General features: G+C 32.3%; 1 protein-coding gene across 2 annotated transcripts in view; it reads right to left on the reverse strand.

The window, feature by feature from the left end:
* The window catches only part of RRM2B (ribonucleotide reductase regulatory TP53 inducible subunit M2B), a 28,715-nt gene continuing 11,354 nt past the window's right edge, over positions 1-17,361 (reverse strand). For both annotated transcript variants that reach the window (XM_016147534.2, XM_036232908.1), the window contains exons 3-9: positions 14,986-15,102; positions 14,073-14,206; positions 13,582-13,676; positions 9,311-9,444; positions 4,974-5,078; positions 3,680-3,793; positions 1-2,938 (exon numbers count right to left, since the gene is read on the reverse strand). In XM_016147534.2, the coding sequence (XP_016003020.1) occupies positions 2,786-2,938; positions 3,680-3,793; positions 4,974-5,078; positions 9,311-9,444; positions 13,582-13,676; positions 14,073-14,206; positions 14,986-15,102 (852 nt within the window). In that variant the 3' untranslated portion in view covers positions 1-2,785. The remainder of the gene's footprint in view (positions 2,939-3,679; positions 3,794-4,973; positions 5,079-9,310; positions 9,445-13,581; positions 13,677-14,072; positions 14,207-14,985; positions 15,103-17,361) is intronic.

Below are 17,361 nucleotides of genomic sequence, written 5' to 3' on the forward strand. Positions count from 1 at the left end.
TGAAAATTAAATAGTTTATTTTTTAAATATGTAAGCTGCTGTGTTTCTCAAGAATCACTTTTCTTTAATAAACAAATGGAAAACAAACTGGAAAGCAGCAGAAAAATTTGGATATCCCAAAATAAGATGACTGTAAAAGTTTCATATGTAAAGATGGGACTGGGGTAAGCTTATATGGAAATAATAATTGTATATTATTGTACATAATTGGACAGCAAAACAGCCCTGCCTGAAAACACTGGATCGAAATGTCTTCCCAAATCCTTCTAAGAAATGATTCTACATAACGCAATGAAACATTCTTAATAAATGCAATATATCATAGAACAACCAGTTTTTATATTCCTAAATAAATTCAAACTACTATAGAAATGATTTAAATACATGTGTTAAAAAATTATAAACATATTCTGAATTTTTTTCTTTACTTGCAAGATAATATTAAAAAGAGATGCTACAACTTCTTCATTCCTTAAGAGCTAAGGACAAAATACTAAACATAATAAATAAATATGCAACCTAGAGGACTGGAAAGGGGTATAGAATACTGAATACAATACACTACGGTATTAAAAGTTCAGTATTTTGGTATTAAAACTTCTTCGCCTCAAGACAGTTAGGTTTATTGTTACTATAAATAAACTTCATATTAAGGCATCTGTCATTACCAATGAGAAAGATTTGAATGTGAAACAATGGAAATATGAACTGTAAAATATGGACTGTTTTTCTTTCATTTTGATGTCATTACAGATATCAAATTTTAACTTTAAGTTTTTGTATGGCAGTAGATAAATATCTTTAAACACATTACCTGAATATAGTTTATATGTTTATGATACTTTAATTGATGTATATGATACCTAAATTAAAGTATATGCTACTTTAATGGGGAAATAGGCAAAATTGAATCAAGATGGGTGGCAAAGGACTAAATATAAGAAATATGATAAGATGTAAGAAAAATACTACATCGTAGAAACAGTGATTATGAGCAGATCTTGGCCAAGTCATTTAACTTCTCTGAGCCTTACTCTTTCCATCAGGAAAAATCCATACTACCTGCTCTATCAAGCTCAAGGCCACTGTGAGATCAAATTGAGGTGATGTAAAAACACCTGACAAGCTATGAAGCACTGAACGAATAAATGGTATTATCAGAGGCCAAATATCTCAAGTTTCTGATGTTCTAGCAAATAAGGTTATGGCCAGCTCCTTTTGCATCCACTTAAGAACTCCCAGTTTTAATCATTTAGATAGTTGTGGCATGAATGGGGCAAAAATTTCTGCAAAGAGAAAATCTCTAAGTTTTAGCTTTCAGAATTTTATAAAGTAGGATGCCGTGAGCGGGGAAACACACTGCTTGCTGGGGCTCAGGCCACCGCTTGACACCTTCTAATGATAAGAGGGGACAGACCTCTCAGAGACCTGGGCTCCTGTCCTTCCCTCAGTCCCCTCTGCAGAGAGCTCCATCTCCCTCACCATCTGCTATCGTGCAGCATGCATAGTTCCATTAAAAGAACTATACTTCATAACAGCATAAGAGTTATAAAAGTTTTCAAGAAACAGCTGAGGCCAATCATAGGTACATTTCTGAGCTTGGCACAAATTTGAAATGGTTCCATAGTCTCCACCAGGTTCTCCCTGGCTTAGTTCACAAGCCTTCTTCTATGCATAAAATGGTTCTAGGCCAGCTTTTGCCAAACTATGTTCTGAAGAACACTAGTTAGTTGAGATCTTAACAAATGAAAAACAGATCTGTGTTAAGATGCCAGGGGAAGTAACTGCAGCATTTCCCAGTCTCCGATGCACTGACTGCACCCTGCACAGAGAAAGGGAGCAAACAGCGTTTCCCAAACTCGTTTGACCACAGAATCCCTTTCTTCCCACAAGATATCTTAGGATACTGTTTGGGAAACGCTATTCTCGCTAATTCACTCTGGTTTTAACATTCAAGGGCTACATTTGGCAGCACTCTTTTCATTTCTGAAGCAAAATCATTGTGCTCACAAGGCCGGCCACCATGATAACCTCCTGATTCCACTCCATAGGCATCCTTCCCAAAGCAGCTAAGAACTAAATTTCTTACTACATACGGAGGAATTCCAAGACATTATTCTCAAGTTAATGGGAATTATTAGCTTTTTAAAGGAAATCTTATATCTTCCCTCAAACATTAAAAATACTAAGATCTAACTCTAAATCTTAGGATCTATAATCACAATTACTTTGAGGAGATGGGAGCATTTTATCACAAAACCACTGCAATTAACACTATTAATAATAATAATAATAATAATAATAATAATAATAATAATAATTAGCAAGAGTGGTGGTGGTGGTGGTGGTATTAGTAGCAGTATTGGCTAAGCCCTATTTTGTGCCTTAATCCTTATATCCACTCTATAAATTCAGGACCTACTATTATACTCATTTTAAAGATAAGCACACTGAGGTTGAGACAGATTAACCGACTTGCCAAGGGTCACACAAAGTAATAAGGACAGAATATTAAACTCACACCTGACCCCTTCCCACATGCTCTTTGTCACTACATAATGTCATCTTATGTTTTAGCAACAAAACGAAAGCATTTAGGTCACACTCTGGTTATTCAACAGAAAAGTTAGAGTGTATTTATACAAATCCAACTTGATTGATATTTGGTTTTGGATCTCTTTTTGAGCAAAAGAGATACCTTTTAAGTGTCTGTTTATTTGTTTGTTTGTCTTTAAGCAGAGAAAGACTGCTAATTACCAATGATAGGTTTGGACTTGGGAGAGTTTTAAAAATCTGCATCCAAGGTGAAGACATTATCTGTGGTTTCCGCCATCACTGCAAAACGCTGATACTCTGAAACTCGTTTCTCAAAGAAATTTGTCTTTCCTTCTAAAGAAATATTTTCCATAAAATCAAAGGGATTTTCTGCGTGAAAAATCTGAAATGAAAATAAACATTACCAAACATTCTGAAGAAGCCAAATTATATCCCACAAGAGCTAGAGATACTAAAACAGAGCTCAGCTCAAGTCTTCCAACACCTGTCTAGCTACCTATAGGATCACACTGTTCCCTACAGTTCTAGAGGCTCTCGAGGGCAATAAGCTTGAAGATGACTAAGGTCTTACTTAGCGAGGAAATGGAGGAACCAGGATTCCCTCTGCCTGCAGCCTCTACCTGTTAAATCATGTGAAGAGCACACCTCTTTACGAAAAACAGAAATAACATAAAGACAACTGAGTTCAAAGGGTCAAATCGTAAGAGTTGATGTCTTCATAAAAATTATTTCCTCTTTAAAAGTATTAACCAAAAATTACAACATAGACACATGGAGATTTATATAGGGTCAAACTCATAGGTACATATTAAATGCAATTACTTAAAAAGAATCCTATTTTTAAATAGATATCTGCAATTATTACAAAGTAATTTATTAACTTATTAGTTCTAAGATATATCAGCTTCCTACTTGTTATGAATTTCATTTTAAGTTTCAAAGGATTTTGCAAAACTAATGTGTGCACCCAAAACAAGGCTTTGCCATGACATTTTAAAAGTATATATAAAAAAAAAAAAAAAGTAGACTCGTATGTTATAAATGCTTTCAGTGAAATAGATTTTAGTGCCCTTCCTTGACTGTAACATTTTAGCTAGTCATAATACATTTTTAAATACCTTACCTTTGAGAATCCAAGTTCCACAAGTAATCTGTCAGCTACAAACTCAATATACTGTTTCATCAAAACACAATTCATTCCAATGAGGCCAACTGGCAAGGCTTCTGTTAAAAACTCCTAAGATAAAAACAAGAACAGAATAAAGTACAAAGACAGAACAATAAATAAGTATGTATTTTCCAAATAAAAAGAGGGTTTTAGTTTTATTAATCTGCTAAGTCACTACTCTTGTCTGAGAAAAGTACACTAAATTCTTTCAACACGGCAAATAATGCCCATTTGTTTAAAAATGTTTGGAGTATTACTATTCACATTTTTTCACATTCTCAAATAGCCAAAATAAATTGAAACTAATTATCAAATTACTGGTATTTTTAAAATTATCACATGTAGGACATGAATTCATATGCTTTCTAAATAGAAAGATACTTTGTTCTGAAATATCTAGAAAAACATTCACCAAAGATGATTATTGTGGAGAACATGATTATGAAAGGGAGTTGTAAAAGAGAAAAAACACAATTAACAAAGAAAATGAGAGAAACAGAAATGGATCTGAGGGTTGGGAGATAAACTGAACTACAACTCCACTGAAAGACAGAAGAAAAATAAAAACATTAAACATAGGGATTCAGTTTTCAAAATGAATTAAAGATACCAAAATGCATTTTATGCCTTCCCCCAACCCCCACTATGAAAACTATGGCTGTTAAACTATTCGGTATTAAAAAAAGTTTTAAAATTTTATTTTACTTTTACACTAGTTCTTTCTAATGATAAAAACACATCCTAAAACACATAGGGCTTCCACTTCTTTCTAGTCAGAGACATTTACATGCCGTCAATTAGGTTTATTATTCACTAATTTATTTATTTATTCATTCTATAAACATCTGGTGCATGCTTCAAGCTAGATATCTTGCTGGATTTGTGAGAATATAAAACAAACAAGAAACCATCACTGCCCTCTAGTAGCTAAAAATCTAAAACTATAAAGCAAAAATAATTAAAATAGTTTGTTACAGCATAAAATTTGACAGGTCAATGAGACAGAAAATAGAGTCCTGCAATAGATTTTTGTACACATAAAATATTAATATATAATACCTACCTATAAACCAAATTATAAACTGATGTAATTGAAACACATCATCTATTGGTATTGTCAGGTTGACCATAAAAAGTTGCTGATATTTATTCTGACCTAAAAACTGGCAGTTTCATATGAGCCAAGCTAATAAAATAATGGTAGGAACATGAGAGCATGGCATGCTAATCACACAGGCTCCACGCCTACCTGCTCTATCTCAACAGCGTTAACAATGACCTCCCGGACCCTCTCTTCTGAGGGCTTGTTTACTAAGTACTGAAACATCAGGCAAGCAAAGTCACAGTGAAGCCCCTGAAACAGAAGAAAAATACAAGTGTCAAAAAAAACGTTTAATCAACTATGTTCACATAGTAATGTGTCAGGCATCAGATGGAGTAGGTGCTAGGAATGCAATGTTTAACTCCTGTGAGAGAGAAGAGGGATTAAGAGGGTCAGGGACTTCTTTCCTTCAAATCTCATTAAAATGCCAATTATACTAACTCATAATGAAAAATTTTCAATGCCAGCAAATCTTAGTTTATCGATATGAAATAAGACTTAATTAACAACAAAAATCTATAACCATAAGCATTTTGGGGGAAAAAAAAAAAACAAAGCAAGAAACGCCAAAATAAAAGTTCATTCATTTTTAATGTCTAAAATAATTAAGAAATGATTGAAAAATAACAAGTATTTTAAGAACAAGTGAAACTCAAATTTCAAAAAGATATTTATATTAAATAAGAATGGCTCAAGATAAGAATTCAGTGCAATGAAAATGGAAACTGAAGAATTAAGAATACCATTTGAAACTGTATAAAGCAGAAATGACATTGCAGCTAACTCAAGCAAAAAAAAAAAAAAAACCCATGAAGTGCCTTGAGAACAGAATGGTTATGCAAATACAAGAAATGGTACAGAATCTTAAATAGTTGAAGAACAGAGCAAAGAGAGTCAACTTACAATAATCAGATTCCAAACCACAGAACAGATGGTATGAAGCTAGAAACAACAGATGAAAAATTCAAAAAGTCAAAACAAAAAAAAAAAGAGAGAGAGAGAGAGCGAGAAAGAGGCCAGACATATAGAAAGACGACAAGAGTTCTAAACAAAATTAAAGGAGACTGGCACTAAGGCAGAGTCAATTAACATTTCTAAACTACAAAGAAAAAGAAATAATTCTGTCAGCCACCAAGGGGAGAGGAGGAGGAGGAAGACATGGCACTTTGAAGGATTACAAATCAGTTTGCTTAGGTTTTTCTAAAAAAAATTAATAAATACCTGAAGACAACTGAAAGATAAGACTCAAATCAAAAGGCTGTATTCCAAGGATTATTTTCAAGTTAAAGTTGTCATATCCAGAAGAAACCATCAGGAAAAAATCTCTTTAAATAGCTAATCTTAGAAGATTTTCTAGTGAAACATTTTTCCCAGACTTGGCTCAAGAGGCTACTTCAAATTACCAAAGGCTGAATTTCAAATAAACTGCTGAGAGGTGTTGATTTGAAATGACAGCTAGCTACCTATTACAGAGATGAGTAAATCAAATACAGGCACTTGTACTGCTAAAATTAATTTTGAGGTTTAAAGCAATTCCAATCAAAATCCTAATGAGATTGTTTTTAGTTTAAAAAAAATTAATGTGAGACTAGAACTTACTTATTCCAGCTGCTGAAAAGAAAGAATGTAACATGATAAGGGTGCTAATTATCGCTACAATGGCAATCCTATCACAATATATAAATGTATCAAATTAACATGTTGTACATCTTAAATTTATAAATATCATGTCAAATATATTTCATTTTAAAAAACAATCTGGAAGAATAAATGGACAGAATCTTGTAAGAACACTTACTAGGAAAGTTATGAAATTTATCCTACTAATTATCAAAACATAAAACACTACAATAATTAAGAGTTTGCTATGACATAAAATTTGACAGGTTAATGAAAAAGAAAAAAAAAGCCCTGAAACAGATTTCAGAATACTTAAAATCTTAACATATAATAAAGAAGACATCAAAAATCAATGGAAAGAATCAACAAAGAGAGTTGAAAAAACTTCCCAAGAGTGTGTGAAATAAAATTTAGTTAAAATCTAACTATCCTATACTATACTGTGTTTATACTAAATTCTATTGTTATACTAAACAAATCCCAATTGTATCAGAGAGTTACATGTTGAAAATCAAAGAAAAATATGTGTGATTAACTCATGTTTGAAAGCTGATTACATAAATTTCAGGTTATTAGATGTTAAAGAACAAACAAAATTAAAAATCAAAGGACAAACTGGGAAAATGTTTGCAAAAATTATAACAAAATCCATATTTCATATTACATTCATACAATAAATTTTTAAAAATATTTATTGAAAGAGCCCAGCCACTGTACACTGGGAATGTATACCAACAGAAATAAAGTCAAAAGACAAGAATAGGTAAATATAGAAAAAATACAAGTGACTAATATTATTATGAAAAAAATGTTTAATCTATATAGCAATCAAACAAATGCAAATGCAAATAACCCTATAATGAAATACCATTATCCCTATCAAATTTGTCAAATATTTAACACATAAATCCAAATTCTGATAAGGTATAGTAAGAAAAAACATGTTCATACATTGCCAGGTAGGGGAGAAAGTTGCTATAAAATTTCTAGGAAGAAATCTGTGAGCAAGTATGAATAACCTTTAAAATGTTCATACTTTACAATCTAGTAATTCTATTTCTAGGGAATCTAGCTTAGGAAAATAATATGGATTTGGGACCAAGCTTAAATACAAAGATATTCATTTCGCTTTATAGCAAAACAAACAAAAAATCTGAAAACAATCTAAATTTCTAATTATAGAATAGTCAAATAGTGATATTCATTCATTAGAATATTATATATCTAACGAACTGTGTCCAAAAAATGCTTAATGTCATGGGAAAAATGCTCACAATATTCTGCTAAATAAAAAAAAATCTCAGCTTGTAAAAATACAAAAAAAGCAGAATATCTCAAATTGTTAAAATATGATGTTTATATATCTCAATTTAAATATAGAAAGCTATCTATAAAAAAATATAATGTAAACCTATTTGCTTTTATTAACCAGTGTAATCCCAATAATTTTAATAATTTATTAATTTATTTAATAATTTATTTGAAAAAAAATACAATGAAATATTAAAAGTGGTTATCTCAGATGGGGAACACAGCATAGGGAATACAGTTAGTATTACTGTAATGGCTAGGAGGAGAGCCAGAGGAGAGAAAGAGCAATTAGGGGGATTTTTTTATAAACTATATAAATGTCTAACCAATGTATTATGTACTTGAAACTAATAAAATAAAATTAAAAATAAAAAGTGGTTATCTTTGTGTGTTGAGATTGAGTGATTTTATTCTCTTAATCTCTATAATAATTATGTGACATTTATAATGAAAAGTATTAGAAATTTAAAGATATGAAACAACAAAAAGGAATTATACAAAACATTTTATGGCACTTACAAATTACTGTCACACATACTGTTTCATTGTATTTTAACGAAATCCTGTTAAGGTTCATATCTGAAGAAACAGAGGCCAAGAGAAGTTAAGTAACTTGACAAAGTCACTTAGAAATACACTGAGGAGCCAGGATCAGTATAGCCAATAAATGTGAACTGAATTGCTGTGATGGGTCAAATACTGAGAACAGAAAGATAAATGACAAGGTTTCTGCAGTCAAGGAGCTTAGAGTCTCGCAGAAAAGACAAGAAGTGTAATACACGTAACAGGCTAATAAGATGAGGGATGAGTTCAGGTTTCAAAGAGATATACATAGGAAAGAGTGGCCAATTTTACCTAATTGGGACAGGAAAGCATTGAGTTGCAACTTATAAGAAGGTAAACAAAAAATGAAAAAACTAGTAGGAAACATGAAAAGGGTATCACAGGCAGAGGTAGACGAGATTTAGTTATTGTTTGAGTGTAGATGAAAGAGAAAAGAAACAACCAACCTAAGGACTCCCAGAATTCAAACTTAAATGATTCGATGGAAGGTAAGGACACTCAGTGAAATAGGGAAAACAGAAGAAAGAACAAATCTTGGGAGAAAGATGGTAAGTTTTTCTGAAATATTAGGTTTGCGAAATCTGTGGAAACTTCCAGGAGAAAACGTCTCACATGTTCTTGAATATACAAGTTTGGAGCTCAGGAAAGAGTATCTAGGCTAAAGATAAAGTTTTGGTTGTTATGAATATCAGGATGGTAGCTGATTCCATAGGAATAAATAAGATCAGCCAGGGTGTCAGGTACAGTGAGAGAGGCCAAGGTGGGAACCCAGGAGTATAATACTTAAGGGCGAGCAGAGACGACTGAGAAGGAAGTGTAAGAGGTAGGAAGAAAACACAAGTTTCTTAAAAGCCAAGGAAAAAATGACTTCTTATTTTCTTTTAATTACCAGGATCCTTGTGTCACCATAAGCATTTTCCATGGAAAGAAAAAGAAATGCACACCAAATCTGAATACGAATATAACTAGAAGAATATTTCATTTCTTACTTCATCTCTGCTGATGAGTTCATTGGAAAAAGTGAGTCCAGGCATAAGACCTCTTTTCTTTAACCAGAATATAGCAGCAAAGGATCCCGAGAAGAAAATTCCTTCCACAGCAGCAAAGGCCACCACCCTTTCCCCTGGGAGACATAAAATAGTTTCACTTAATGAAATATCATATACTTCAGATATTTATATATTTATATATTATATATTATGTATATTACATATTTTTATATAAATTTATAACAATACCACAAATCTTTTACTAAGAAACAAAATCAACAAATTAGTGCCATGGCCAACGGTCTTCAGAGGAGGAAATTTGCCACCTCTACCTACGAGTGCAGAAAGCTATGTCTAACTTCAAATCCCGTGTCAGACACTGGACTCCTACAGGTCTTGGTATCTGGACAAAAGAGAGCCTTCCATACTCCAAAAAAGTGGTGATTTATCTGCGAGTGCAGTGTGTGTGTGTCTGTGTATAGAAAGTAGAAGAAAGATTTTACTGCAAATGTCTCCCTCTCTGTGGTTGGAGGAGGGGAAGTGGCTGAGGTTTGTTTAAGAAACCTAAGATATCTTACAGATTAGTTGTAAACATTTCAGAAAACATTACCATGCATTTGCAATTAAAAAAAAAACATAAATCCAGCTGAAGATAATAAATATATCTATTGGATAAAATGTCCCATCACATAAGCAAAAATACTGTCTTATGCTAAATCTGTAAGGCCCAATTTCAAAGGTTACTCACTGTTAGGTAACGGTTTTACAGAAGGCCATCTCCTAAAATGTCTATAGTGGCATTATATCTGTAACAACATCTCTAGAGGATGATTACAGGTCTAACCCAAAAGAAGAGCACTGCATGCTCAGAAAAAATATTTATCTATGCATCTGTCTAGGGAGAAAGGTTTGGTATATAAAACTGTGAGGCAGCTGAGGGCTTGAAACAACTACAGACATGTTCCATAGACGATGTAACTGCTTATATCCAACTACTTGTTGCAGGACCAAAAACACAATAGCAGGCACTTAATAAGAGTCCTGAAATGAATCAATGGAAACTACATAAGCACTAGATGATAAAAGACATTATAATCCGTTTGACAGAAATTGCTAACATTTGATGCAGAAACTGAATAAATTATAACTTCTAGAACAAAAGTAATTATAATATTTAAATTTCAAAAAGAAAGATGGCTAAGTTTAAATATTTCTGGCTGTCTCTAAATAGTGCTCTGGTTTGTCCTTGTTCATTTCCCTGATTATCTTAAACCAAATCAGACAGATCTATCATATCAAACAGTTGTCTATTATTAGCCCAAAACATCAAAAAACTTTTATAGTATTTTATTTTTATAGACATAAGTTAAAAAATCGCTTTAAAAAAATAAGAGACTATAAATTAAATAAGTACTTATAGGTACATGCTGTGTGGAATTATCAACAGAAAGCTCTTTAGTGTCGTATATGCTAAATATTAAAATATAATAATAACTATAATCACTATGCTCTGCTGACTCTTTTGAAAACAAAAATGGCTCTTTAGACTAGTTATATTTTTTAAGATGAAGATTTATCATTAGCATAACCTATAGAGTACTATATTTTCATTTTACTATTAAAGATAATGGGTAGCTATAATTGATACATTTTTAATTGGCATAAAGGTGATGTCATGTGGACATTTATCTGTAAGAGAACTAGACTATAATATAAACATTGTGAATAAAAGGAAAATTATTTTAACTATTTATACAATAAATGAATGGTAAAGAATAAGAATCATAACAGAAATAGTTATAGAAGGCTATTCTTTTGGGGAGGACTAAAGAATTATAAGGGGTAAATTTTACAAATTTCCAATAGAGATGAACTAAGAAGAGATTTCCAAAACATTTATTCTAAAAGCTATAATAAATATGAAGGCCTCATGATTTGTTTTAGAGATGGGAAAGTAGGATATATTTTTAAGATATAGCTGACCTCTATAATGAAATGCATTATGATTGTATAACTATACCTTTCTGATATTTGAAATGTAATTTCATTACATATATTAAGGTTCAGTCTACATATTTAACATTTTAAAGTTCTCTAAAGATATTTTTTAAATTAAGCTGTATCTCTCAATTTTTAAAAATTAAAGATAGATAATTAAGAATTTTTAGCTCTACAGGAATTGAATCTCCTTATAACATATCAACTTTCAAAAAAACTAATGATCTTTTAACGTCTTCTTAGGTTTTCTTTAGCTAAGAGTAAAGTATTAGAAGAATCTGGATGCGACGAAAGAACAGTTGCTACTCTGGGTCCTATTAGGTGCAGAAGTCATCGAAGTCACCAAAACTGCTAACAAAGCCCGAAGCCAGATGAAAGAGCTGCCTTCATCCACCTTAAGGTGCAGATGACACAGTTAGTTCACAAAACCGCACTTCCCCAGCAGGTTAAAGGAAGAACAGGTGTTCAGTGAGCAAGACAAGGTTTTCATGTTATTGTCTTTTAGCTGCTCTCCCAAAGAGGAGAGTCACCAATGTGTTCTTCACTGTTACCTCTTCCCACCACCCTGCACCATTTTAGACCATGTTCTTTCTTCTGAGACCCTGAGTCAGAACCCTAATGGGGTGTGCCTTGAGAATAAGCACTATGAAGATTTAACTGGAGTCCCAGATGTCACATGGTGGCTGCTACCCTCCTCTGTTTTCTAGGTTGCTTTCTTTGGTAGTGTCATTTGCTTTTTGTGAGCCTGTTCTTCATTTTCCATCGGTACCCATCCACACTAATATTTTCAGTGCATATTGAACACCTCGATACTTCCCTTCTTTTTGCTTTAAAGCCAATTTTTCTCAAAGTGTGCATTTCAAACCACTGGGAGAGAACCAGCTGAGTATAAAATGCAGATTCCTCAGTCCCCCCCGCCCCACCCCCACTCTGGGCCTCCTAAATCACTCAGGAAAAACCCAGGATTCTGCAGGGGTTTCCTACCAATTCTCGGATGATTTCACACACACTGAGAACCATTGCTTGTCTCATTCTCAGAATGAACTGAAGGCAATGCAAACATATCTGTTTCCTCCCTATTATATTATATGCTTGCCCACACCCAAACTGCATCACTGGGTCTCAACATGTGGTCCAGGGGTCCCTGGAAATCCATAGACCAAGGAGGTCTGTGGGGTCAAACCTATTTTCATTATAATACTAAGGCACCATTTATTATTATTTTTTTTTACTACCACTCTCATGAGTGTAGAGTGGTGTTTTCCAGAGGCTACCTCACGTGTCCATAATAATGTGAAAAGCCTAACTACATATCTGAATGAGGGTGGATTTTCTTCATGTACTTCAACTAAAACAATATTCTGTCACAAATTGAATGCAAAAGTAGATATAATTCAGCTGTCTTCTATTAAGTCAAATGTCAAAAAGATTTGCAAAAATATAAAACTATGCCATTCTCCCACTATTTTTTTGAAAAGTGGTTTTAAAAATATATATGTTACAATACATGTTAGAATAGGTTACCCTTATTATTTTAAAATGCATTAATAAATATGTTTAAAGTTTCTTGGTTTTAATTTCTACTATGGAAATGTCAACAACCCACAAAAATAAAAGCACTTTGGAATCTTCGATAATTTTTTAGAGTACAAAGGAGTCCTGAGGCCAAAACTTCTGAGAACTTCTTCCCCATATTATGAATAAAACCAGAAAATAAAGACCACCAATTATAAAATAGATAAGAATGAGACAGATACTTTAATCTATTCGAATGAAGCATCTGAATATTTGCATTAAATTTAATAAATATTTACTAAACAACTACTATGTATAAGATACAATGTTAATAATTTCCTTAAAAAAAGATACTTAATCTCAACTAATCCAGAAAGGTGAAAGATAATCCTGTTATTACAAACTGTTTCTTGCCCTAGTTGGGTGCACTAATCTTTAGTTTTTTAGAAACTACATATTTGCTCCCTTAAAAATATAAAGATTTTGTCTAAGTTTAAATCCCTAAAATAAGCATTCCTGAAAGCAGATATAATACTCTTGTCAGATTCTATGTGACTGACTTATTTAACTATAATTATATACTGACATCTTAACCTTTCAACTTCATAAACAGAATACATGCAGTTTTAGATTAATTAATTATTAGAAATAATGATTCTACTAAAGGTGTATACGGAGATTTTGAGATAATCACACCAAGTAAAATAGTGTTGTATCACCCAAGGCGAATTTGACATATACAAATGAAAGCAACATACCAAAAGTAGATTTTCTATCTGCTATCCATCGCAAGGCCCAATCTGCTTTTTTCTTAACGTATGGCATTGTTTCAATTGCATTAAATAAAAATTCCCTGTAAAATCAAAAGAATTAATGGCAAAGTTATTCAATTGTTTTTCTTAATCAGAATAAATTTTCATAGGTTAATCAGAGATAATAATTATAACGCAATGGTATACACCAGATCTGTAAACTTTTCCATATTTTGCATGTCCATAAAATAGAGAAAGTAAAACTTAAATTAGTGGTTTGGATCTGGTCTGATACAAAATTTACTAAATTCAAATATTCAATTGCTAAACAGAATGTGCAAGCTCTTTTTTAAATTCAATATTAAGCAGTAGAAAACATTATATTCCTAAACGTCCATATTTGAATAATATTTCCCAAGCATTAGTTCTGAAGTAAATTTTGCTTTTAAAATGAGCAATAGGATAAACTTTTGTAAATAAAATCCCAGTGGTGATACCTTTTCTTGGGATCTCTGATGTAAGTGTGTATTAGCAAACTGTACATCTCTGAGTGAACATTCTCGATGAGAATCTGAAAACCATAGAAACAGCGTGCCTCTGGAACCTGTACCTCCTGACTAAATCGCTCCACCTACAAAAATAAAGGAAAAAAATAGATCCAATTCTGTGTGCTCTCATTAAACACTGTAAATCAGAATCTGGACATCAGAATTATCACTTAAAAAATGACTGTCATGCTACAAACAGGTCAGAAAGATCTTATGGGTTATTTTAAGCAGTACTGTTTATCTATCAACCCTTCATGATAAATTATTTACATAATGTATTCTTAAGTAATAAAATGAATTGACTTGGTAGGTGGAGATATTGCCTATAAAACCAAATAAATTATATAACATCCACCAAAAAAAATTATTTCACTGTAGAATTGACCTTAAGTCATTTTTTTTTCCTGACAGTAGATTTCTTGAAGCTCCTTCTAATTCTAGATGAAAGCTCACATCTTTTGATTCTCTTTAACAAGAAAGCATGCCTCCTGGCCAACCATAATATAAGTTTAAAAATGAGGAGCCAGAATCCAGCATTCTCTTACAGAGCTCCAGAAGGGTTACTAAGGTGTAGGATCTCTATTACGATTAATATTCTAAGGGTAAAAATAAACTCATGTTTATTGATTTTAAGTAGTTTTGATTGGTATAATATGCTTGATTTAATGATCTTTTGCTAGTCAAATAACAGAAATGTATCCTTTCCTTGGAAACATCATCAGAAAAAACATAGTCAAGAGAAAAGTTTCATCTCGTTCATTTCCTAGACATCATTTTTTAGGCTCAGTCTAATTATTTTATTGCTATTACCATCAGTTAACTGCTGAATTGGGACAAAAGTAAAATAAAACAAAAATCTTACCAAATTTTCATTCACAATTCCATCACTGGCTGCAAAAAAGGCTAAGATATGAGAGATAAAATACTTCTCTTCTGATTTAAGCTTGTACCAGTGAGGGAGATCCTTTGATAAGTCAACCTGAAATAAAGAAATTTTCAAAATTTTAACTTGAAGTTAAATTCTTCTCAAAATGTTTGGAAAACTGACTTTCATATCAGAGTTAAAGAGGTGACATCCTCTCAGCAGTAAAATGTGAAAAAGGAAAAATTGTTGACTTACTGCTATAAACTGAATGTTTGTGTCCTCCCAAAATTCCTAATTCCCAATGTGACAGTGTTTGGAGGTGGAGCCTTTGGGAAGTGATTGGGTCATGAGAGTGGAGTCCTTGTTAATGGGATTAGTGCCCTTATGAAAAAGACCTGAGAGCTCTGCCACCTTTCTGCCATGTGAGGGCACAAAAAGAAGACAGTTGTCTATAAACCCGGAAGAGGGTCCTCACCAGACAGCAAATCTGCCAGTGCCTTGATCTTAGAATTCTCGGCCTCCAAAACTATAAAAAAAATTTCTGTTGGTGGTAAGCCATCCAGTCTGGGTATCATTATAGCAGCCTGAACTAAAACAATTGCAGAGGAACAACATCATCATCATCATCATCATCATCATCATCATCATCATCATCATCATAAAACATTATAAAGGAATCTATCTTCTGGCTAATTGAGAAGCTGGCAGAATGTACTTTCAAAATACTAAAATTAACACCATCTAGTCTCACCGCAAGAAAGAAATGGTAATTATATGTCTAATTACAGGTATTAGCTAACATTATGGTGGCAGTCATTTTTTATAAAATACGTATATATTTTTTGTGAAATATGTATATACACACACACACACATATGTATATATGTGTATATACATATCAAATCATTGTTGTACACCTTAAACTTACACAATGTTCTGTGTCAAGTATATCAATAAAGCAGGGGGAAAAACATAATCTAGTGGCACTGGAACAAATGAAGGAAGGGGCAAAAGGCTGGAGAGAGACTAGAAATTGGTCAGGAAGGAGCTGAGATGAATAAACTAATGACTTTCAGTGGCTACTGCCTTACCATTTTATATAACACATAACAAATTATATAATAACATTCTAATGTTAAGACATAGTTAGGCACCTGTTAAGCAATTACGGCTGCTATTTTACTGCAGGATAATCTACTTTCCTACCCAGAAGTAATGTCATGCAGGTAACAAACCAGTCTTTAAAGTAACTTATAGGTATTACTTCCTCTGAGAACATTAATATTTTTGAAAATGTTTATTAGGACTAGTCCTTGGAATTAATAGAGATACATTCTAGATTTGGAAAAATCTACAATTCAAAACTAATCTTTAAATGTACTTTTGTAGATATCATTTTATCTCAGGAAGATCTCCTAAGTATGCTTCACAGAAACCTCATAAACATATTTCAAACGTAATTGTCCTTTGTCCTTTCAGTTATTCCACAAAGCCCTTATCTCTTTGACCATTCCCAAAAGGACTGTTTCATGTTTTTAATCATTTGTGTTCTTTTCTAAAGTTCTTTCCCCATTACTTTATTCTTTAAATGTTTACTGAGCGCCTACTACATGTCATAGTATGCTAAATGTTGGGGATACAATGGGCCAGGAAGGGGGACATATTTGTACACATCTTTTAAAATAGGCAAGTGACAAACCAGGTCCTACTTTATTTTGAGCTCAACTCAGGTTTAACTAAAGGACATCATTTTGGTTTTTATGTATTATACTCCTGATAATAAATTTTAACTTTATAATATTCTCAATCTTATATATTAAACTTATCTCCTCAAACGCTGAGCTTCGAAAAGGTCTTATAAATTTTATTTATACTACATTGGTCATTTTCCATCCCCAAAATGTAAACCTTTCTGTCCAGCTTTATCTTATTTGAGTAAATTCTCAAATTCATCATCTAAATATTGTTTCCAAACTACTGGTTATTGGAATTTCTAGGTAGCTTTAAAAAAATAAATAAATAAATCCCAAACCTTTGTCTTCTGAATCAAGGTTTATGATGATCAGTGATATTTAGAAATAAAGCTAAACCACTGATAAAACAATGATGGCTAAATCTGATTAAATTATAACTTACATAATTTGTTTAAATGAAAAATATGTGGAACTAAATGTTTTTGACTTCCTTTCAAAATATTTATTGAATCTTTCTATAAGCTGCCTACAAAATATATATCAACCTACATATTTTAACTTTCAAAAAGTTTCTTAGTCATAATATATACTACATTTGCTAAAAGATGCATATAATTTTCAAATGAATTGCAAGAAACCCAAGTACTTTTTTAACATGATGAATGAAAATGCCACCTGT

The sequence above is a fragment of the Rousettus aegyptiacus genome, unplaced genomic scaffold, assembly GCF_014176215.1.
Source record: "Rousettus aegyptiacus isolate mRouAeg1 unplaced genomic scaffold, mRouAeg1.p scaffold_m13_p_15, whole genome shotgun sequence".
In the NCBI taxonomy this organism is placed as follows: domain Eukaryota; kingdom Metazoa; phylum Chordata; class Mammalia; order Chiroptera; family Pteropodidae; genus Rousettus; species Rousettus aegyptiacus.